This window comes from Lithobates pipiens, unplaced genomic scaffold (genome assembly GCF_037356315.1).
Source record: "Lithobates pipiens isolate NorthernLeopardFrog02 unplaced genomic scaffold, aLitPip1_a1.2 Scaffold_30, whole genome shotgun sequence".
Taxonomy (NCBI): Eukaryota; Metazoa; Chordata; class Amphibia; order Anura; family Ranidae; genus Lithobates; species Lithobates pipiens.
Window position 1 is genome coordinate 162,274,728 of NW_027507791.1, and position 24,108 is coordinate 162,298,835.

At 42.3% G+C, this 24,108-nt stretch overlaps 1 protein-coding gene across 5 annotated transcripts in view; it reads left to right on the top strand.

Annotated features, from left to right (window-relative positions):
• Positions 1 to 24,108, top strand: part of LOC143943334 (matrix metalloproteinase-18-like) — a 1,003,345-nt gene that overhangs the window by 544,523 nt on the left and 434,714 nt on the right. For all 5 annotated transcript variants that reach the window (XM_077465046.1, XM_077465042.1, XM_077465045.1 and 2 more), the window contains one exon: positions 2,298 to 2,532. In XM_077465046.1, the coding sequence (XP_077321172.1) occupies positions 2,298 to 2,532 (235 nt within the window). The remainder of the gene's footprint in view (positions 1 to 2,297; positions 2,533 to 24,108) is intronic.

Consider the following 24,108-nt stretch of genomic DNA (forward strand, 5'->3'; position numbering starts at 1 on the left):
TTGGAAATGTGGTCACCCTAACTGTCAGGCTCCCATTGCTTCCAATGGGGGTTCCTGCCCACAGCTAATTGCAAGGAACCCTTCTGAATTGCAAGTGGCCCCATTCACATTTGTGAACCAGGCCTTTAACCCATACAAGCATTTCCATATTTTAAGATATTTATGCAGTCACTGTTTACTACTATTCACAGACAAAAGAACAGTCTCTTTCCTTATATACAGAGTATCTGTACAAGGTGGCAGCAAAAGTCACAGCAAACCAAAGCAGCATGCTACTCCAAGAAGACGCTTATTTTTTTTGCTTACTGCTATCTAGGAGACATGAAATCTGTAATTTAAGACAGGACATAACTGTATGTTAACAATTACCTCTTATGCCCCGTACACACGATCGGACTAGGTCCGCCGGATAATCCGCCCGTGTGTGAGCTCCGGCGGACTTTTTGCTCCCAAAAGTCCGGCAGACTTAGACAGAAGTTTTAACTCAAAATTGTCCACCGGACTTAGCAGTCCGGCGGCCAATCCAGCCGTCTGTGTGCTAGACTTTTGAAATGAACGGACTTGCCCACACACGGAGAAAAGTCCGTTCATTTTGAACGTGACTCCAGGTAGACGGGACTAGCAAAGGAGGTCAATGTCGCTGCCTCCCTCGGCGAGATTGACACCTTGCTGGCCCAGTCACCTGGTATGGACGAAAAACGGTGTGGGGGTCCCCCCCAAGGTCAATATCAGACCTTTATCCGAGCACGCAGCCCAGCCGGTCAGGAAAGGGGGTGGGGACGAGCGAGCGCCCCCCCCTCCTGAGCCGTACCAGGCCACATGCCCTCAACATGGGGGGGTACTTTGGGGAAGGGGGGCCCTGCGGCCCCCCCACCCCAAAGCACCTTGTCCCCATGTTGATAAGGACAAGGGCTTCTTCCCGACAACCCTGGCCGTTGGTTGTCAGGGGTCTGCGGGCGGGGGCCTTATCGGAATCCGGGAGCCCCCTTTAATAAGGGGGCCCCTGATACCGGCCCCCCACCCTATGTGAATGTGTATTGGGGTACCATGTACCCCAATACCTATTCACCTGGTGAAAAAAAGTGTAAAGAAAAAAACACAACACATGTTTTTAAAATAATTTATTGGACAGCTCCGGTGGTCTTCCATCTTGGGGGGTCTTCTCACCGCACTCCTCCGCTATTTTCTGCTAGCTCTTTAACTAACTGGGGAGCCTGGCTTTCTTCTTCATCGTCGCCGCCGCCGTCCGGGGGTCTTCTTCCGACTTCGGGGGTCTTGCCGGGCCTCCGCTTTTTTCTTATAGCTCTTTTACTAGCGGTGGCCCATTCTTCTGTCGCTGCCTTCTTCTCTTCTGCCAACTTCAGGGGTCTTGTCCCCCTCTTCGGAGGTCTTGTCCCCCTCTTTGGTTCTTCTTGCCAGGCCTCCACTTTCTTCTTCCAGCTCTTTTATTAGCGGTGGCCCGGTCTTCTGTCGCTGCCGCCTTATTGTCTTTTCTTCTTCTTCCTTGAGATGTTGACTCTACGCTTTTTCTGGCCACAATGACAGGGACGCGTTGTGCGGTGACTTATATAGGGACAAGGGGTGGGGTCACCGGGTGATGTCACATGGTGACCCCGCCCCCTTATGTTGTCACAGTCCCGGAGGCCCGGCAAGAAGAACCGAAGAGGGGGACAAGACCCCCGAAGTCAGAAGAAGACCCACGGACAGTGGCGGCGACGACGAAGAAGAAAGCCGGGCTCCTCCGCTAGTCCGGCGAGAAGACCCCCCAAGATGGAAGACCACCGGAGCTGTCCAATAAATTATTTTAAAAACATGTGTTGTGTTTTTTTCTTTACAGTTTTTTCACCAGGTGAATCGGCAGGGTACATGGTACCCCAATACTCATTCACATAGGGTGGGGGGCCGGTATCTGGGGGCCCCCTTATTAAAGGGGGCTTCCGGATTCCAATAAGCCCCCCGCCTGCAGACCCCGACAACCAACGGCCAGGGTTGTCGGGAAGAGGCCCTTGTCCTCATCAACATGGGGACAAGGTGCTTTGGGGGGGGGCTGCAGGGTGCCCCCCTTCCCCCAAAGCACCCACCCCCCCATGTTGAGGGCACGTGGCCTGGTACGGCTCAGGAGGGGGGCATTAAAATCACTATTAAACAGGTAACGAATATGTTTATAGGTGCATAATAATCTCTGGTCTGAGTATTTTTCTACATTCTTAAAATAGAGTTTTAACTGCACATTGGCCAGCTAAAAAAAGAAAATGCATTTGAATGTTTTAGCTAATATTATTACTCTTCGTTTACAGGTTTGGGAGGCTGTAACACCGCTAAAATTTGTAGAAGTAAATGTCAATCAAACAGCTGACATTGACATATTTTTTGTGTCTGGATTGCATAATGATGGTGAAAAGAATGCCTTTGATGGCCCAGGACGTGTCCTAGGCCATGCCTTCATGCCACCATTTAGCAAAAGCAAGAAATCCATTGATGGGGACTTACATCTTGACAATGATGAAAAGTGGACAATTAATGAAAAAAAAGGTACATTTATGTAATTATGTTTTTATTCACAACTATATGTAGTGCTACTCCCGAAGAACCTGCTGGAATTTGGGCCTTTTCCCCCACACTGCATCCACAGCCAGGCAACAGGAATTGTCCATAAACTCCAACTGGCTCAAGAAACAGTCTAGGGGTTTTGGATTTTAGTGTTTATTTTGGGATGTAGAACGTGGATTGCGGTTGGGGTACATGGGATACCCAGAACTGAAGAACTGTAAAATCCAAACAAACAACAAATGAGCACCTGCTAATGTCTCTGGCTTCTCTAATCCAACCTGTATAACTGTGCTGCAACAGTGGGAGTGATAGTGCAGCAAAAGCTAAACAAAGTTCCAAACTAAAGTAAATCGAAGAGACAGTGCCTGGCTGTATTATATGGCACCTGACTGCTCTAGGCCCAAAGTAGATATGTGATGGGGTGCTCCTGGCTAAATTTCACGGCACTTAAGCTTCTTCCTGATCCCAGACTTGTGAGATATTGTACTTCACTATTCCCCCCTCTTTCCCTGGGTGAATGGCTGGCTTGTGCTGACTCAGTCCCTTTTTGAAGGCTTCCCAAGCTCCATAGCGGTTGCTGTATTGGTCTTCTGCTGAACAGGCTGTACTGGCTTTGCTTGGGGTCCACAGCTAAGCCTAGCTGTTACTGGGCTGAATGAAGACTTGAAGCTTCCCACTTCTCTCTATCTCTCTTGCTTTTTCCTTCTGGCCAAGGGGCAGAGTCCCCAGCACGGGGGTCACCTGACTCCAGGCTTCTGAGTATTTATGGGTTGCCTCCCCTGGGCTCAGCCTGCCTGGGAATTGGTGGAAACGCCATACATATTCAGGTTGCAGCCTCTGTCTCTCCACCCACTATGTTCTGGAAATATCCAGAGAGTTCCAGAAGACAGAGGGAGGTGACAGAGCCACAGCCGTCGAAGCACTGGCCAGCCTCCTAAACAAAATCAACACCTCCTCCTTTGCCTACACAAAACAAAACAAAATGTGCCTATGCTAGCAACAGTTAAATCTTTACATAGTTGCATAGTAGGCGAGGTTGAAAAAAGACACAAGTCCATCAAGTCCAACCATACCAAAGTATGATTATATGTCAATATTACATTGTATATCCCTGTATGGTGCAGTCGTTCAGGTGCTTATCTAATATTTTTTTTTAAACTATCAATGCTCCCTGCTAAGACCACCGCCTGTGGAAGGAAATTCTACATCCTTGTCGCTCTTAGCCCCTGACAGTGTGTCAGAGATTTCCACAACCAAATCCGTTGGATTTTGCCCATCAGATTTTGTCCGTCGGATCTTGTCCGAAACTGTTACATACACACGGTCGGACAAAGTTGGCGAAAAATCTGATCTTTCAGAACGTGATGACGTAATTTCGTTACGATGGGACTACATTCAGGCTAGTAGCCAATAGTTTTGTTGTAGGAATTTAATCTGAGCATGTGTGGCACTTGGTCCGATCAAAATTCTCTACACATGATCGGAGTATGTCCGATCGGCCCAGTTGGTCGGGAAATATTTCCAACATGTTGGAAAATTGGGTCCGACGGATATTCCGATGGAATCAGTCCGATGCATACCACACACAGTCGGATTATCCGACGACACGGTCCGATAGGACACATTCCGACGGATTCTCCGACCGTGTGTACAAGGGCTTACAGTAAAGAACCCTCTATGTAGTTTAAGGTTAAACCTCTTTTCTTCTAATTTTAATGAGTGGCCACATGTCTTGTTAAACTCCCTTCTGCGAAAAAGTTTTATCCCTATTGTGAGGTCACTAGTACGGTATTTATAAATTGAGATCATAATCATAAAACCCCTCTCAAGCATCTCTTCTCCAGAGAAAATAAGTGTAACCTTTCCTCATAACTAATATCCCCCAGACCTTTTATGAGCTTAGTTGCCCTTTTTTGTACTCACTCCATTTCCAGTACATCCTTCCCGAGGACTGGTGCCCAGAACTGGACAGCATACTAGGTTAGCATTGCGTGCCATTGCTGAGCCTATCATCTACTAGGACTCCCAGGTCCTTTTGCATCCTAGATTTCCCCAGAGGTTCTCCCCCCAGTGCATAGATTGCATTCATATTTTTGCCACCCAAATGCATTATTTTACATTTTTCTACATTAAACCTCATTTGCCATGCAGTTGCCCACCCCATTAATTTGTTCATATCTTTTCGCAAGGTTTCCACATCCTGTGGAGAAGTCATTGCCCTGCTTAACTTAGTATTGTCCACAAATACAGAGATTGAACTGTTTACCCCATCCTCCAGTGAGGGTGCTACATATACAAATCTCAATCTTGGCAGTGATAATGGGTTATTATATATTACCAGTAATTGACAATTGCAAATGCTGTACTACTATAGCTTTTAGAATCTACAACTATAGTTTAATTAACCAACAAGGCTGTCAACACTGAAAGAATCTCTTATTAGCATACCACCATATTACATAATCTCCATGGAAAAAAGAAGCTAGAATACAAGCCAGGATCTTCAGGTCTTATTTTTTTTGATTTTCAGATTTATAGTCATTGCAAAAAAATAAAATTGTACATTAAAGGTAATGTATAATGATTATTTTTTTTTTGTTTAGCACAAGTGTGTTAAGAATGTAAACATTATGTAAAGCATAAGTGTAAGCCCTTGTACACATGGTCGGAGATTCCGACGACCAAATCCGTCTGAGTTATTCAGACGGATTAATTCCGGACGAGGTCCGGAAGTGATGTTGCATACACACGGTCGGACCAAGTTGTCGGAATTTCCGGTTGCCAAGAACGCAGGACTAGAAAAGGGAAGTTCAGCACCACGTCCGGCACCCTTTGGGCTCCTTCTGCTGATCTTGTGTGTATCGCGTGTTAGTAGAAGTTTGGTGAGAGACGATTTGCGCTTTTCAGATTAGTGATTCAGATCGCTACTGCTCTTCAGTTTCTGCTTGTCTTTGCGTATCTGATAATCAGTGCGTGCAGTCAGTAAGTATTTGTTTCTCATTGTGGACTATATCTTGGTATAGTACGCTTTGATTTGCATTGCTTATTGCCTGCTTGCTTCTGCTATTCAGTTCGTTCTTTCAGGCATTGCTGTTTATCGGTGCTTTCTGTTGTCCGTTCTGACCAGCCAACCGTTTTGAAACCATGTTTCGTCTACATACTCATCGTAGAGTTTGTGCTGTGCAGGGGCTTCGTGTTGGGGTTCTTACTTTGACACAAGCCCGGTCCATGAACAGGGAGGGGAGGCGTTTGTGGACCAAGAATTGGTTGCGCCAGCGTGACCAGTTTTCGCACATGCCTTTGCTCCGTGAGATCCGGGAGAATAATCCTGATGATTTCAGGAATTATCTCCGGATGACGGACCCCGTTTTTCACCGTCTGCTGGCTTTGCTGACCCCTTATATCACCAGGCAGGATACCTGCATGCGGCAAGCCATCACTCCGGAGCAGCGGCTCATCGCCACGTTGCGCTACTTGGCGACAGGGAGAAGCCTTCAGGACCTCAAGTTCTTTACAGGCATCTCCCCCCAGGCTCTGGGGATCATTATTCCAGAGACCTGTTCTGCCATCATTCAGGTCCTGCAGAAGGACTATATGAAGGTAAGTTTTATCCTTTAACATCACATTCTATGTATTTCATGATTGCTAATGTCTTGCATTTCTTTCCTCATTCCCTAATTACCATCATTGCAATATGCTCTAATTCATATGCTCCGCCCCTTTGTCCTCAGGCATATTTGCCTCACTAACTTCCCCACCATGCTCTTCTTGGCCCATAAAACTATAGTTTAGTCACTTACCAATGTCTTTTGTCAGCTCCATAGTATTGCTGATGACTCTGATAAGGGGACCTTATACTTTAGGCTTTAAATACTCAGTTCCCCAAATTTTATACTAATCTTGGCCAAAAATGTTTGTGTCTAATCTGCTTGCAATGTTGATTTTTAAAATTACTAATTTTGGTCTTGTTTCACTCCACAGTGTCCTTCAACGCCACAGGAATGGCAGACTGTGTCCTCCCACTTTGCCAGTCGTTGGGACTTTCCCAATTGTGGAGGAGCAATTGATGGGAAGCACGTCTGCATCATCCCACCACCCAACTCGGGGTCGTACTATTATAATTATAAGGGGTTTCATAGTATCGTGATGTTGGCGGTGGTGTCTGCAACCTATGAGTTTTTGTATGTGGACGTGGGGCAAAATGGACGGATGTCGGATGGTGGAGTGTTCTCCCGGACGGAGTTCTACTGGCGTCTCCAGAGTGGCAGTCTGGGCTTGCCACCCCCAGAGGAGAATCAGGAAGGACTCCCGTTCGTCTTCGTCGCGGATGAGGTGTTTGCCCTGGCGAACCATCTGATTCGGCCTTTCCCGATGAGGACCCTCACCCCAGACCAGGGGATTTTTAATTTCCGCCTGTCCAGAGCCTGAAGAGTGGTGGAGAACACCTTTGGAATGCTGGCCAACAAGTTCCGCCTTTTTTTAACGCCTATCCACATGGCGGAATACAAACGAAATCACATAGTGCTGGCCTGCTGTGTTCTTCACAATTTTCTAAAAAGACATTCTGCGAACTATGCGGTCTCAGTTGTCCAACAAGAAGCAGACTTGCTGGAAAATGATAACCTCACGGGCCTTGAACCTGCTCATCCTGGCTTGCCCCCCCAAAGCGCCCGTGAGGTTAGAACCCAATACATGGACTACTTTGTGGGTAGGGGGGCCATTGATATGCCAATGTCTGAACGGCATTTTCAAAATAAATTTTTCTTTGAAACTCCTTCATTTACTGCTTGGCTTGCTTTTAGGTGTCTCCTATGTAAATTTATGTTTTTTCTTGTTGTGCCTTTTTCACCAACAGTGCAAACCCAAGTTCTGAGCGAGATGAGGGGACAGTCTCTTTTTCAGATAAGCTTATTATGTTGTGTGTCTGCTACACACACACCTTGTTTTTGGTAACTAATGTATGTAGTGCATTACTGACCAAAATTGTGCTAATTTTCAGCACCATGGCAGGAAAATGGCATGATTGTCAAAATTAACACATCACTGTGTGTGTTTTTTACTAAAGGCACTTCCACTATGCACTACAAGTGCACTGCAAAAGTACAGCTGAAACTGCACTTGGAGTGCAAAGTGGAGTTACCTTTAGTAAATAACACCCATTCTCACCGCAAACAAAAATTTTACTCCAAATACATCTTTTGCGCAATGAAAAAGGAAGCCACACATTGTTGATAATGTAACTTTTTAATCCAAGCACATTCACATGTGCGTTTAGAAAAGGGTTTTACAACAAACCAACAAATTGTGTGTATCAAAAACAGTCTTTCAGGTATTTTTTTTTACACTTTGTGTTTTTGTGTAAACAGGCATGTATCAAAGCTTAACATACAGAACACAGGAACTTACAAAGTTCAACTTTGAAAAGTGAAGACAATATCAGACATGAGTATGTACAAACTGGGCTGATATTGCCTTCATCACATGGGGTGTCACCCCTGGAAAATCCAAATTTGGAAGATGCACACAGTGTGTCAACATGTGCTATCTTGAGAAATATAGTATCCATTTGGGACTTTATATGAGGTAAAGACCATTTAGGTCATATAGCTCCATCCCTGTCTATTGAGACTGTCATAAGGGGAAGGGGGCACCCCTGATGAGAGGGAGGAGACTCGGGAAGGAGTGTGTCCACACCTAGACGCCCGGGTGAGGATCGGCTCCCCCCGTACGGCTGTGAAGCAGCCGCAATGCCGGGCCTGACAGCGGCATCGGCGTCCTCGCTGTAGCCTCTCCCCCTACGCTGCCGATCCTGCAGAGCATTATTATCTTGACGGAGTGGATGCGAGTGGAGCCGAGCCCCGCATGCTGTTTCGGCCGGGGGGACCGGCATTCCGAGCGCTGTCTCGTGTGGATCCGCCGGTCTTCGGATCTCCGGAGGAGAGGAATAGTGGCTCCAGGCGCCCTCCGGTGGCAAAAATTGGGAACTGAGGAAACAGGAGTTTCGCCCAGGTGACAGCAGTGAGCTAAGACGGAGACGCTAAATCCACATGAGAAGGCATCAAGTTCCAACAGAAAACAGTAGCAAGATCTTAATAAGAGCGAAATTCCAGAGAGTGGAAGAGAAGCGCAAAGATGCGGTATGTGGACCATAGTATACGTTTTTGAATCACTGGAAAATCCTTTTTTTTGACAGACGGATAAATGGTCACTAGTAGTCTCTCTAAGTCCTCGTAAGGAAAATAAATGCTGTAGCTATTATCATTAACAGCTTTCTCTTAATATCCTGTAGCGATTAAACGGAAAATAATAATTGTGCTACGTGCTTTATGCCAAGATAGGAGAGAAGAAAGACTTTGACTGTGTAAAGCGACATTAAACCTGTGTCTTTCAATAGTCATTTCTTTTTTTTTTTCTGTTTGCATTGGACTCTCTCTGTAAGTGTATGTAACAATTTGGTCAATATGAGAAATGCTTGCAAAATAGACTAATGTAATCTAAAAGACGAGATGGTTTTTGAGCCTGGAAAAGTCTAAAGAATTCCAGTATCAAAGGTTCGGTGCTTGTCAGCCTACTCTTTTCATAAGGACTTTATGTATTGTCTTCTAAAATAAAGGGAAGTATAGAAATATACACAATCAAACCATAGTAAGGTTAAACAACAGGAAGTTGGAATACACCTTTTTTTTCCTTTCTCTCTATCGCAATGTAAAAGTGTCCCCGTCTGACAAACGGGGTAAGAGTTTGGGATTGAAATTATATGTAATAAACATAAACCGAAATCATACTTAAAAAAAAAGGGGAGAAAAAAAAATATAGAGATTACATGGTGATAAAACAGTGATACAACAGTGACATTTTATTTTTGGGACTGAGTAAAGATACTTAGATAATGAAGGGAAAGACATCTAAGACAGGAGCAATCCCTAAATCACCCCGGCGGAGCCTGGTCGCTAGACCCGGCTCTATGAATAAATGTGTTACTCAAACGGGGGGTACAGAGAAACAACAACCAGAGAAGCAACAACAAACAAGAAGTTCCCAAGCAGAAATTAAAGATAAAAAGGATAGGGAGAAGAGGGAAAAGAAAAGGCAATACGTCCAAAACAATTCCCTACAGGCTAAAGAGTGCATGCTGGAGGCTGAGACTGAACAATCAGTAGACTTAGACTATGAAATAGAAGATACACAGTCTCATTCGACGCAACATGAAAATCCTCTATCATTGCCTACAAAAAAAGAAATAATTTCTATGTTTGCAGCACTGGAAAATTCCATGAAAAGGGAAATGGACAAGGTACATAAGAATCTTGCTCATGTATTGGAAAGGGTAGAAGAAATGGAAAAAAAAGCGGAAACAGAGGCAAACAAAATAAAGAAATTAGAAGCTGAAGTAATCTCCTTAAAAAAAGTCCAACAAGAGCAAGCGTATAAAGTAGAGGACCAAGAAAATAGGGATAGAAGGAAAAATATAAGAATACGAGGTGTCCCAGATACTTTGCAACAAGAAAATTTAACAGAAATAATAAAAAAGATATGTAACCCTTTGATGAATAAAGATACAGCAAATCCAATAAATATCGAAAGGGTTCATCGTATAAGGAAACCTAAAGAATTGTCACAGGACACCCCTCGGGACATAGTGCGTTTTCAACAGGAAGAACATAAAAATCAAATATGGAAAAATATAAGAGTAAAAGTGCCAGTTGTTTATGAAGGAAAAACATACAGATATTCCAGGATCTATCCCCAGATACCTTGAGGAGAAGAAGAGCTTTAAAACCGTTACTAGCAGTGTTGATTGAGAATGGGGTGCAGTATAATTGGGGGTTTCCTGCATGCCTAATAGGCAGAAAGAACGGACGGACAGAGAGACTGAGATACATTGAAGATATAACAGAATTTTGTAAAAAACTGGATATTCCAGTCCCAAGGATTGGAGCATAGGTTGGGGGTGGGGGGGGGCGCGGGGGGGGGATAGCCAAGGAAAGAGAGGTCCCCCCCTCCCTGATAATAGGGGAGGGGAGGGGGATAAGTAATAGGGGCCGATAGGCCAGACTATGCAATTTTTTTTCTTCTTCTTCCCGGGGCTGTCTCCCCTCCCGTCCCCCCTCTCTCTTGCTCTCCCTCTTCCCTTTTTAAAGCGGGGGGGACGGGGGGAAGAGGAGGTAATGGGGGGATCTGGGATCCCTCGGGCATGTCGGGTATTCGTCTCGCAAGTAATAGGCGAGATGGACGGCGACACGGCCGAACAGAACTCCACCCTAGGACATAGGGACATTCGGAAAAAGGAGGTTCCGGAGAAGTTGTCCCAGACCAAGGGGTCAAATTTTACATCTTGTGATGGGTCAGGGATGGGGGAGGTGAAGTGGGGAGGGGGGGGGGAATTTGTTGGCCTTTTTACAGTAAGGGTAATGGGAAAGATTTTAGAAGTGTAGGATGGCAGAGTTTAAGAAAGTAACATATAATGTGAGAGGAATGAATTCTCCAAGGAAAAGGTTTAATATTTTTAAAGAATTGGAGGGGCTTTTTGCGGATATCGGTTTTTTACAGGAGACACATCTAGCCCTGGACTCCAATATTAGGATAGATACAGGAAAATATCCAACCTGGTATTATGCTGATTCCCCGATTAAGGGATCTAGGGGGGTAGCTATTGGAATGGTGAAAGCAATTGGGATGAAGCTAGAAGAGATGAAGGTGGATCCGGAGGGGAGGTTTTTACTGGTAAAGGGTAACATACTAAGGCAAAAATATACATTAATTAATATCTACTGTCCCAATAAGGCCCCAAAAAAATACCTAAATGGGATACTGAAAATTATAGAGAAATATAAGTAAGGTCATGTGATCATAGCAGGGGATCTGAATTTCACCATGAAGCCAGAAATAGACAGTACATCAGTGATTCCCCCTCAAGAAATTAAACAACACAGAATATTAAAAAAAAACTACACACACAATAGCTTGTGGACGCATGGAGAGCATATAATCCGGTAGAAAAGGACTATACATATTCCTCTTCGGTTCACGACACCTATGCAAGACTGGACTATATAATGTTAGATCATGAAACACTAGAAAATGTTGTAAATGTCCAGATTGGTAACATTACGGTATTGGATCATGCCCCGGTGATAGCCAACATTAGGCAGGGGGAAATAGAGCCCAGAAAGGGGACCTGGCGACTTAATGAGGCGCTGATTGAGAATGAGGAAGTTGAGAATAACATAAAAATAGAGATAGAACAATATTTTAAAATAAATGACACCATAGAAGTCTCTAAAGCTACTGTATGGGAAGCGCATAAAGCCCTAATTCAAAGGAAATTAATTTGTATAGGCCCTGGTAAAAAAAAAAGAAAGTGAAGTAAGATATAATGACTTAAAAAAAGCACTTCACGAGTTAGAACAAAAGCATAAGAGACATTTAGACAACAAGATTTATAAGGAGATCATTCAAAAACGTTCACAACTAAACGATTTGATAGAACACAAACGTAGAAGTGTTTATAAAAATGTAGCTAAAGAAAGATATCTGTGGGCGAATAAGACAGGGAAACATCTGGCAAGAATAGCACGGGAAAAAAAAGCCTTAAATTATATTGAAAAGATCAAGGATGAACATGGGGAAGTGAAATTCAGAACATCAGAGATAGCAGAGGCCTTTAAAACATATTATATATATTCAATAAGAAGCAACGAGTCAGGGGCACAAAGGGAGAATAGGAAAATTTAAAATTCAGGAATATCTAAGCGAAACAGAAGGACCTAAAATAACAGAAAAAAATGGCTAAAAGCTTAGAGGAACCAATTAGGCCAGATGAAATATACAAAGCAATAAAAGAAACATCAAACGGGAAAAGCCCAGGCCCGGATGGCTTCACAATCAGGTATTACAAGAAATTTAAACATCAACTGGTCCCTGAATTATGCAAATATTGGAATAGTTTGGGTGAAGGGGAGAGTATGAGGAAAGAGGCCTTATTGGCAAATATAACCATCATACCAAAACCAGGTAAGGATGAATCCATCTGCTCCAATTACCGTCCAATAGCTTTGCTGAATACCGACACAAAGCTATACGCAAAGGTATTAGCAACAAGAATAAAAAATCTGATGCTGGAATTAATTAACAGGGATCAGGTAGGATTCATCCCAGGGAGGGAGGGACAAGACAACAGTTTGAGGACTCTGCTTCTTATAGGTAAAGATAGGGAAAATAAACCCCCAATGGTATTGATTTCTATCGATGCTGAAAAGGCATTCGATAGAATAGATTGGTGTTTTATAATAGAATCTCTCCGGAACATAGGTGTAGGTCCAAGGATGCTGAAGTGGATAAATAACTTATATACACAACCAACAGCTAGAGTGGGTGTGAATGGGAGTATGTCGTCTGCGTTTGAAATGCTAAATGGGACAAGGCAGGGTTGTCCACTTTCGCCCCTGCTATACGTAATTGCCCTGGAACCATTTTTGGCAAAGATTCGAAATAACGTAAATATTAGTGGGGTTAAGATGGGGGGAGAAGATCATAAAGTGGCGGCTTACGCGGACGACATACTCCTATATATAACTAAACCGAGACTGTCCTTACCTAGTTTAATAAAAGAAATTAAAGAATACGGTACTCTCTCAAATTTTAAAATAAACCCTATAAAAACAGTTATATTGAATATAGGCTTAGATAATGAAGAAGAAATTTTATTACAACAACAATACCCCTTTACATGGGAAAAAAAAGAACTAACATATTTAGGTATAAAAATAACAAAGACGGTCCAGGACCTATATCAAGCAAATTATATCCCATTAGTAAATGAAATTAAAACAGTGTTAAAGAACATAAGAAAGGGATCAATCTCATGGACGGAGATATGTACTCCTCAGGCCACCATTTTTTATTTTTCTAATTAGTTCATGTCTGCCCTGGGGGCCAAAGGGCTGCCTTCCTTTTTTTAGTTTGAGACCTAAATAAAGTTTTTTTTTTTTTGAATAAATACTTGCGTATGTGTTTTCCTTCCAAAAGGCCAGTTTATTTGTGAGCAGGCAGGTACATTTCAAAAATACAAAGTGAAATGAATAACAAGGGGCACCAACACTAAACAACCTCCTGTAGATTAAAAAAGAAAATCTAAAAAATATAATAATGTTGTTGTGGTAAGTTTACACACAAAACACACCCCAAAAAATTGAAAGATGAGCAAACTGTCAAAAAAGGAGATGTTTAGGGAAAAAAAAAATGCAGCCAAAAAAATAATAAACAAAATAGAAAATTGTGTAGATGTGACGAATTCAAAAATTGTACTTACCTAGTTTAATAAAAGAAATTAAAGAATACGGTACTCTCTCAAATTTTAAAATAAACCCTATAAAAACAGTTATATTGAATATAGGCTTAGATAATGAAGAAGAAATTTTATTACAACAACAATACCCCTTTACATGGGAAAAAAAAGAACTAACATATTTAGGTATAAAAATAACAAAGACGGTCCAGGACCTATATCAAGCAAATTATATCCCATTAGTAAATGAAATTAAAACAGTGTTAAAGTGGTTTGGTACCTAAAAATGAAAGTTCATGTTATTAAATTCAACAGATAGCATACTTACCTAAACAAACCCTGAAAAAAAAAAAAATTATTTACTTACCTTTTATTTCTGATGTTTCTGATGTTTCAGCTGACTTCCGGGTTGTCCTCCCGTGGGAGTAGGCATGGCTATCGTCCTCGCAATGGTCCCTGGGAAATTTCCCAAGAATCCATGGGGGACAATGAAAGTTTTTCTTTCCTTGTCACTGCTCTCACTGAGCATGTGCAAGATGGAGCGGAGCATGCTGGGAGCCAGACGTCATCATATACCAGGAAGTAAATGCCTGTGGGCTTCAGACGCCCACAGTTAAAATGGAAAACGCCAGAGCAGGTTTTTATAAGTCATCCTGAGGAAAAGATTCGTCGCGCCGGGGGTCAAATAAACGCCGGACGTGGATGCCAATCGAAGGTAGCACTCGCCCACCAGTGAGACAGGTAAGAAAAAAATAAAAAAAGAGCGGAATCCCGCTTTAAAGAACATAAAAAAGGGATCAGTCTCATGGACGGGTAGAATTAATATCTTGAAAATGGTGGTTTTACCAAAAATTACCTATAAACTCCAAATGCTTCCAATTAACATTCCAAATAGTTTCTTTAAAATAATGAAAACATTTTTTTTTAATTTTATATGGCAAAATAAAAAACCAAGGATAAAGTACAATATATTAATTAGGAAAAAAAAAATGGAGGGATGGCACTACCAGATATTTATAGATACTATAGTGCAATCACGCTGGCGAAAATGGTGGAATGGGCAAATGTGGACACTGAAAAGAAGTGGGTAAAAATGGAAGAAGCACTTATAGGCACACAATTTAAAAAAATTATCTGGATCCCCCTAAAATTTAGAATAGGTAGTGATAAAGTTCACGAAATCACGGTAACAACATTAAAAATTTGAACAAAGATATATAAAACAAGATATAATTAAGAAACACTGTTGGCAAAATTTAAAGGAGTGGGAGTATATCCAGTTCCCGACCAGCGCACAACGATGTACGTCGACAGAATGGCACGGGCAGGCATATTGGCGTACAAGTACGTCCAATCTTCAACGCCGCCCTGCCATCGGGAGCGCGCCGGCGGCGCGCTCCCGCGCTGGTGGGGACCCCCGTGAGTCCGGTCGCGGGACCCGCGGACTCGATCGCCACGGACATCCCCGCGATCGTCTCACGGGACGGCTGAATGGAGGAAATGCCGTGTAAGCAGCATTTCTCCATTCTGCCTAGCAACTAGTGACGCTGATCTCTGCTCCATGTGATTGGAGCAGAGATCAGTGTTCACTAAATGAAAGCCCAACCCCCCCACAGTTAGTAACACACCCCTAGGAACACTTAACCCCTACACTGCCACCCACTGGTTAACCCCTTCACTGCCAGTGTCATTTACACAGGAATCACTGCATTTATATAGCAGTGATTACTGTATAAATGACAATGGTCCCAAAAATGTGTCAAAAATGTCCGATGGGTCCCCCACAATGTCGCAGACACAATAAAAATCGCTGATCGCTGCCATTACTAGTAAAAAAAAATAATAAAAAATTATTAATAAAAATGCTATAAAACTATCCCTATTTTGTAAACGCTATAACTTTTGCGCAAACCAATCAATAATCGCTTATTGCGATTTTTTTACCAAAAATATGTAGAAGAATACGTATCGGCCTAAACTGAGGGAAAAAATGTTTTTTTATATATTTTTGGGGGATACTTATTATAACAAAAAGTAAAAAATAATGCGTTTTTTTAAAAATTGTCGCTCTATTTTTGTTTATAGCGCAAAAAATAAAAACCACAGGGGTGATAAAATACCACCAAAAGAAAGCTCTATTTGTGGGGAAAAAGGACGTCAATTTTGTTTGGGAGCCACATCGCACGACCGCGCAATTGTCAGTTAAAGCGACACAGTGCCGAATCGCAAAAAGTGGTCTGGTCTTTGACCAGCAAAATGGTCCGGTCTGTAAGTGGATATACAGATTCAACATTTTGTTAATTCAATCCCAAAACCCATTAGAGATGAGAATACATTAACACCTATAGAAAAGTTATGCAATTCTAAAGTAAAAGTAAAGCACTGTATGTCAAGAGTATATGAATTTCTGGCGGAAATTGAGGCACAAGATGCTATACCAGCTATAGAAAAATGGGAATTGGATATGGGTATTAATATAGATGAGAGGCAGATGATGGAGACAGTATATAGGCAGGTGTCAGATTCAATGTCTAGGGAGGTTAATTACAAGTGTATGATGAGATGGCATTTGACTCCTGATAGACTGCATAGAATAGATCCCTCTAGATCTATGTACTGTTGGAGGGAGTGTAAATCACCCGGAACAACATTCCACATATGGTGGGATTGTCCTGAGATAAAGTTATACTGGCAGAAGATCTTGGCCTATATAGAAATAATAACAGGGGAAAAAATACCAGGTTGCCCGTTGAAATGTTTGTTCTACGGTGTCGAAGAAAAAAGTAGCAATCCACAAATGAAAATTGAAAAAACTAAAATAAATATGTTGGTACCTTTTTTGCTTAATGCGGCAAAAGCTCTGATACCTATAAACTGGTTACAAGCTAAAAAACCTTTAATCAGAGATTGGGTACAGAGAATTGAACATATCAATAATATGGAATATTTTATCAAAATGGAAAATAACCAAATGAACAAATATTGGGCAACATGGAAAAAATGGAGATCATTCAAAAGGACTGAAATATACATCCAGGCACTAGAAGAACAAATAGGAGAGGAAAGGCCAACAAACACCGGAGAGGGTGGGGGGGGGGGGGGGTGGAGTAGGGTATAAAGTGGGATAGAAGTCGGGAGGGTAGATAGGAACTATGATAAAGTAAATAAGCAAGATAAGGGGGCCATGAATAGGAGTGTACAGAATATTTGTTTTCTGTTTTTTTTCTTTTTTTGCACCTCTTGTTCGGTGGCCTTGTTGATTTGTTTCTTTTTTTTCCTTATGCTCCCTGACTGTTTTAAAATGTAAAAAACGAATACAATTTAAATTATAAAAAAAAAAGGGGGAAGGGGGCAAGGGAGAGGTTGGGACTTTGTATGAAGCATGTAGTCTCCAGGGGCAACCAACTATCAATAATGGAATTTTTAAAGAGAACATATATTGAGACCATGTTCCATAGAATCACATAAATAAGTGGTAGTGGTACTGTAACCTCTGGAAAGAGTCTAAAAATGCCAAGGCATATATTGTTACCATACCAAGAACCTTGTTCTTAGAAATATATGGCGGATTAGCGAGTTAATAGAATTTTCAATTATTGTAAATACTGTTTGACATGTAAATGATTGATTGAATTTAGGGGCTATTCTACCACTATTAAAAAAAATTTTATTGTACCAATCATGTTTACTGTAGTCCAATAATTAGAATTACATCACTATGATTGATAGTAGGTCCTCCCTGGGATGATGTACCATATATATATATGCCTTGGCATTTTTAGACTCTTTCCAGAGGTTACAGTACCACTACCACTTATTTATGTGATTCTATGGAACATGGTCTCAATGTATGTTCTCTTTAAAAATTCCATTATTGATAGTTGGTTGCCCCTGGAGACTACATGCTTCATACAAAGTCCCAACCTCTCCCTTGCCCCCTTCCCCTTATGACAGTCTCAACATGTGCTATCTCCCATCATGGGGGATCAATGTACATGTTTTGGGGCTGCAGCCCCTTCATCTCAGCCACTTTCCACAAAACACGTACATTGATCCCCCATGATGGGATATAGCGCATGTTTACACACTCTGTGTATCTTCCAAATTTGGATTTTCTAAAAATACAAAAGTTGTGGTTTAAAATCCAAAAAATAAAACCCTAGCTAGTTTGGGCTGTTTCACACTCTCCCCAAAACATCAATGATGTTCTTCATTTTATTTTTAACATCATTGATGTTTTGCTGTATATTTTTTAAATCCCGATTGCACCCCATTATCTCCCCAATCAGGATCTGGGCACTTTCACTGGTAAAATGGGATTCTTCTTCCACATCACCTACAAAACAAAGCAAAAAAACACACCATGTATTAAAAATATGGTGATGTACATTGATGAGCTTACCGGAAGCTGTGTTCTCTGACACTCACCTGTTGTGGTGACAATTTGTCCAACTTCAACGATCTCTCCTTCCTCCTCCTCCTCCTCCTCCTGCTCCTCTGCTTCTGGTTTTGGAATTTCGCCTTCTTTGGGAGGGGTGTGGTCCCTGGTGTCCTCATACTTGCCGAGTCTTCTCTCCCCTATGAGAATGTAAAAAAAGAATAATTAGCACACAGAGGGCAGAATTAGGAATATGAAACATTGCTTGGAAGTGTTGTACAATTGTTTTTTTTGGCCGAGCTCCAAGGTGAGAACATTATTGTGGACACTTTGTTAAGCTGGAATATTTACCTGCAGAACAATGTTTCTTACGAACGAATGAAACCATGAACTTGAAGGTGGTCATTTTAAAATGCACAACATGAAATCAAAGCACATGGAGCAGTATGCAAGCAAGAATAATCATATGAACACACGGCAACTACTTACTTTTTTGAAGAACACGCTTGATCCTTCTGCACTGATCGTGCTCCGTCAGTTTCAGGTCTGACCAGCATTTTCTCAGTTGATCCTTGGATCGGCGTACCCCAAAATTCTTATGAAGACTCTTCACAACTTTAGTCATGATCTTGGCCTTTCTGATATTTGGGTTTGGGTAAGGTCCATACTTCCCATCATAGTCGGTCCTGTTCAATATGTCCACCATCTCCAACATCTCTCAGACATATTTGAGGCCTTAAATCTTCTCTTCCTGGATCAGGACGTTTCAGGCTCCAGGCTTTCCTCACCCTCCTCCTCGTTAGTGGAACTGTGATTGCGCACCTGCGTTCTCTCCGCCATGTGCTCTCCTCACTGCGCCGAAGGGGCGGGGAATAGTCTAGAAAGAACGTCAGGGGCGGGTGGAGTTTCACGCATGCGCACTTTATATAAAACGCAACATGCGTGTGTCGTCCGTACAATCTGGGAACAGAGTGAGGAGCTGACGCGACGATCGTGCAAATGAAGGTAAAATTTTGAACTTGGTACATCACTAGACTAGACTGCTTCTATCTAGGCCGATATTGGGACAAGATTAGGAGGGTTTTTCATGGCATTATTAGTATTTTAGGGTTTGTCTTGTGTTGTGTCTTGCAGAGAAGATGGATCCATTTAAAAACCCCAATTTTATGGGTCTATTCCTGGAACTGTACAGGGAGATGCCCTGCCTGTGGCAGATCAACAACCAGTTTTATTACGACAGAAGAAAGAGGAACGCAGCGCTGGAGAAACTTCTTTCTTTGGTGCGGATCATGGTCCCCACGGCAGACATGGCCTATGTGACTAGGAAAATTGGTGTAATGAAGTGTACATATCTCAGGGAGAGAAAGAAGCACCTGGAGTCCTTGAGATCAGGAGATCCAGATGCCGTTTATTACTCCAGGATGGTTTACTTCCAGAGGCTGCATTTTCTGGTAGACCAGGGGGTACCCAGGTCACCACTCTCCAGTCTTCCTTCAAGGCTTCCTTCATCCCCAGCTGAGGCTTCCAAAGCCCAACCTGAGCCTTCCAGGCAGCAACATGTGGTGGGGCCCAGCTTGAGACGGGTATTGCATTGTTGAACATATTTCTTGTGTTACATTTAATGATGTTAACTAGATGTTATTGTTGATTAGTAAGTTGTGATTTAACAAAGTGGTTTACATATCAATAGACAGTAGTGACCAAAAATGATTGGGACAAGAATGAAAAATGCTGGGCTCAGAATTCTATTTGGTAACATTCATTTTGCAACAGTCATGAGCTAAAAATGGTGTGATTGATGAGCAAAAAACTAAAACTATGTCCCATTTTCATACACAGGAAGACCTCAGTCGGAGGGAGGCTGTGGCAAGTGGCAGCCAGAAGGTCGACCAACGCGCTCCTTCTCCTCCTCCTGCCACAACTACAGGAGCCCAGCCACAGCCTCGAAGGATGCCTGGTGGGAAGTGCCTAAGGAAGATGAGAGAGTGATGGCCTGGGTTCAGGCTGGTCTGCCAGAAGATGCAGCCTCTTGAAGAACCACATCCTGGGGACATAGATGGCATCTGATTTTCCTGATCTCTAGGATTTCTGGACCAGACTTCTCTCCCTGAGATATGTACTCCTCAGGCCACCATTTTTTCTTTTTCTAATTAGTTCATGTCTGCCCTGGGGGCCAAAGGCTGCATCAAAGTAACAAGTTTCTCAAGGGCTGCCTTCCTTTTTTTAGTTTGAGACCTAAATAAAGGTTTTTTTTTTTGAATAAATACTTGCGTATGTGTTTTCCTTCCAAAAGGCCAGTTTATTTGTGAGCAGGCAGGTACATTTTAAAAATACAAAGTGAAATGAATAACAAGGGGCACCAACACTAAACAACCTCCTGTAGATTAAAAAAGAAAATCTAAAAAATATAATAATGTTGTTGTGGTAAGTTTACACACAAAACACACCCCAAAAAATTGAAAGATGAGCAAACTGTCAAAAAAGGAGATGTTTAGGGAAAAAAAATGCACCCAAAAAAAGAATAAACAAAATATAAAATTGTGTAGATGTGACGAATTCAAAAATTGTACTGCCGAAATGAGTAAAAAAGAGTCAGGAAATACGTTCAGGAGAAGTGTGTGTGACTGAGCATCTAAAGAAGTTCCTTCTTGCAGCATTGTAAAGAACAAGAGAATACGCTTCGTGAAAGAATTTTAAAAATTGCAGCGTGACGAATGTGCTATATCGATTATGAGCAGTAGTTTTACCTGAGCGAGCGCTTTCGTATTGGAATTTGATTGTGAGCATGCTTGGCACCTTGTCCGTCGGAGTAGGCTACACATGATCGGAGTATGTCCGATCGGAGCATTTTGTCGGAAAATATTTCCGGCACGTTGGAAAAGTTGGTCCGACGGATATTCAGACGGAAACAGCCCGATGCAGACCACACACAGTCGTAATATCCGACGGAATCTACGATCGTGTGTACAAAGGCTAAGACTGACCTCAGGTCAGCCTGCTTTTGTAGGAGGAGTCAGGCTGCATAAAGCCTGCCCTCCTTTGCCACCTCCCCTTGTGGTCGTAGGCTCTCGCATGAGCCGACACGTCATTTCTGGGTCCAGGGCAGTTCACGTCACTTCTAGTTTCGGCTAGCAGAGCAGCAGCACGGTTGGCTGGAAGTATCTTGCCAGTTCTCTCTCCCAGTGGTCGCGGTTCCGGTATGTGTGGGCGGGTGGCATCAACAGATGCAACCCATCGTGCTCAGGTGCTGGCCCGGGCTGGGGGGGTGTGGGTCAGCCTGATCGCAGGGGGAATGTCAGCTTGGGGGGGGCATCCTGGATGTTTCTTCATGTTTTTTACTGCTCCCAATCACTCCCCCTTATGATGCAAAGGTAGCGGATGGGGGTGTCCACGGTAGCAACAATTAGCAGACAGTGCTGCCTGCTGTATGCTGCCATTCATCTGTACTATTCAACTGTGCTAGCACAATAGTGTGGGTCTTCAGGAGTTAAAACAGGCTGTGGAGATGACATAACACTTTCTCATCGCCTGTCATTACATTCTATTGTGTGTCCTTGGGGACAGTGTGGTTTCTAGAACACTTATTTCTGTAAAGCCTGTCATTTCTGAATGCCTCACTCACAGAAGTTCTTCCAGTAACAGATGAGATGGCAGTTTCAGCGTTTCCATGCATCTCTGGGATGTACCATGTGGGATGTGTAGCAATAATTAGCTATGGCGTCCCAGTAATTTACTCTTGTTTGTTATGGAAGCATTATGTGTAGATTGCTTTCTGTATAATGGAATCCTTTCACTGGGAGACGTGCGTGATTTTTCATGTGGCTTATACAGCTGCTTTTACTGTTCTTTTGTTTTCATTGCAGATTCCTTATAGGCTTGTCATTACACAATGGGGAAGAGGTACAGTATAAGGATAAATACTGAGTGCAGGTTAGGTGGGTGTAGCTGCTTTGGCTGTTTTTCAGGGTTATTTAAATCAGTGCATTCTCTATCCTCACTTTCATACCACACTTTTCGTTCGTAGCTTTTCGTTCAAGGCATTTCTGTCTTAGCTTTTTGATCGTAGCATTTCGATCATAGGTTTTCGTTTGTAACTTTTCATTCATAGCTTTTCTATTATAGGTTTTCTTTGGAGGTTTTACATTCGTAGCTTTTCGTTCGTAGCATTTCGTAACTTTTTCTGTGTAGCATTTTATGTCGTGGCATTTCTTTTCCCTGGCATTTCTTGTTGTAGCATTTCCTGTCGTAGCCCTTTTTCATATCGTAAGCCTTTTCATGTCATCATAACCTTTCGTTCACTGCATTTCCGTTAGCTAGTGCTCACATCTAGGATCTGTCACGTCTACAGATCCATATGGGCTGAGGTTTGCTTTTTTAATTGATTGTCACCCCACAATCTTCTCGCCCATATACCATACGTCATACATGCACGTTCACCATTAAACCTTTACTACTACCCACCACGGTCTGTGGGTACCTTAACCTTGAGTGTTCGTTTTGAATTTCCTGTCTTGGCGCTGCAGGTTGCTTGGGCTCGCTTACTACATACACTAGGGTGGTACCAAGGGGTGTTGTTTTTCATGGGCTGGTTGTCTGTTTATGTTCTCTGGTCGTTTTCACACAGCTGGGCTGCCTACGTTCTTCCACTGCAGGTTACCCATCACGTTTATGGGTTTAACAGATTGAGGTGATCGTTTTTAATTGGCTTGTTCAGTGGCAAGTCTCCTCATCTTTTTCTATGCAGCTTACATATTTCGTACAAACTCAAGTTTTCTCATGCAATTACGTTTCTCATGCAAATTACGTTTTTCGTGCAAATTACATTTCTCATGCAATTTACGTTTCTCATGCAATTATGTTTCTCATGCATTATGCAAATTAGGTTTCTTGTGCATTATGCAAATTACGTTTCTCATGCAATTTACGTTTCTCATGCATTTTACTCTTTTCATGCAATTTACGTTTCTCACACAACGTACGTTTCTCATGTCAACTCACGTTTTCCCATGTTTCTCATGTTTCCCCTGTTACTTACATCTTTCCATGTTACTCACGTCTTTCCATGTTACTCACATGTTACTCATGTCTTTCCTTGTTACTCACGTCTTTCCATGTTACTCACGTATTCCAGATTACTCCTGTCTCCCATATTAATCACATCTCCCATGTTAATCACATCTCCCATGTTACTCACGTCTTTCCATGTTACTTAAAGTGGAAGTAAACCCATTGATTTAAACAGTTAAAAAAAAAAGCATGCCGGGAATGCTAACTGCACATTGGCAGTGCTCTCAGCCAAACTATCAAACCATCCAATGGCTGGTGTCATAACGAATCACATGTGCAGCACCATAGCAGTTGAAGATTAAACAGAGGCAAAGATGGCAGCTTCCTTGGCTGAAAAGGATAGGGAGTTTACTTCCACTTTAAATTCTTAAAAACCTTTGGAAAACAGCGCTGTCCAAAAAAAATAACTCTATTTATCAAAACAAGGCATGAGCCAGTGAACTCTAAATGTGATACTATAAATATCAGTATAAATTCTTGCTGCAGGCCAATGTGAGATACCCACACTAAACACAAACCAAAAAATAAATAAAGCTGCGCCAAAACTTATACATTAAAATAACATTGTGACACGTTAAATGCTAATATTAAATGCTAGACCATGTGTACTAACAAAAATTGTGAAAAAATCAACAATCTTAAAACACATAAAAAGTCCAAAAGGAGGGAAGCCCAGAGATATGAATTTAGTCCATTGAAGTGACTCAAAACAAACACTCTTCAGATGTATAACAGGTGCGCCCAACAAGACAGTTATATCCACCACCTATTTCAATGAGGCTTACCAGCTGCCAAGATCTCTTTTTAGGGAGATCATACACGCATG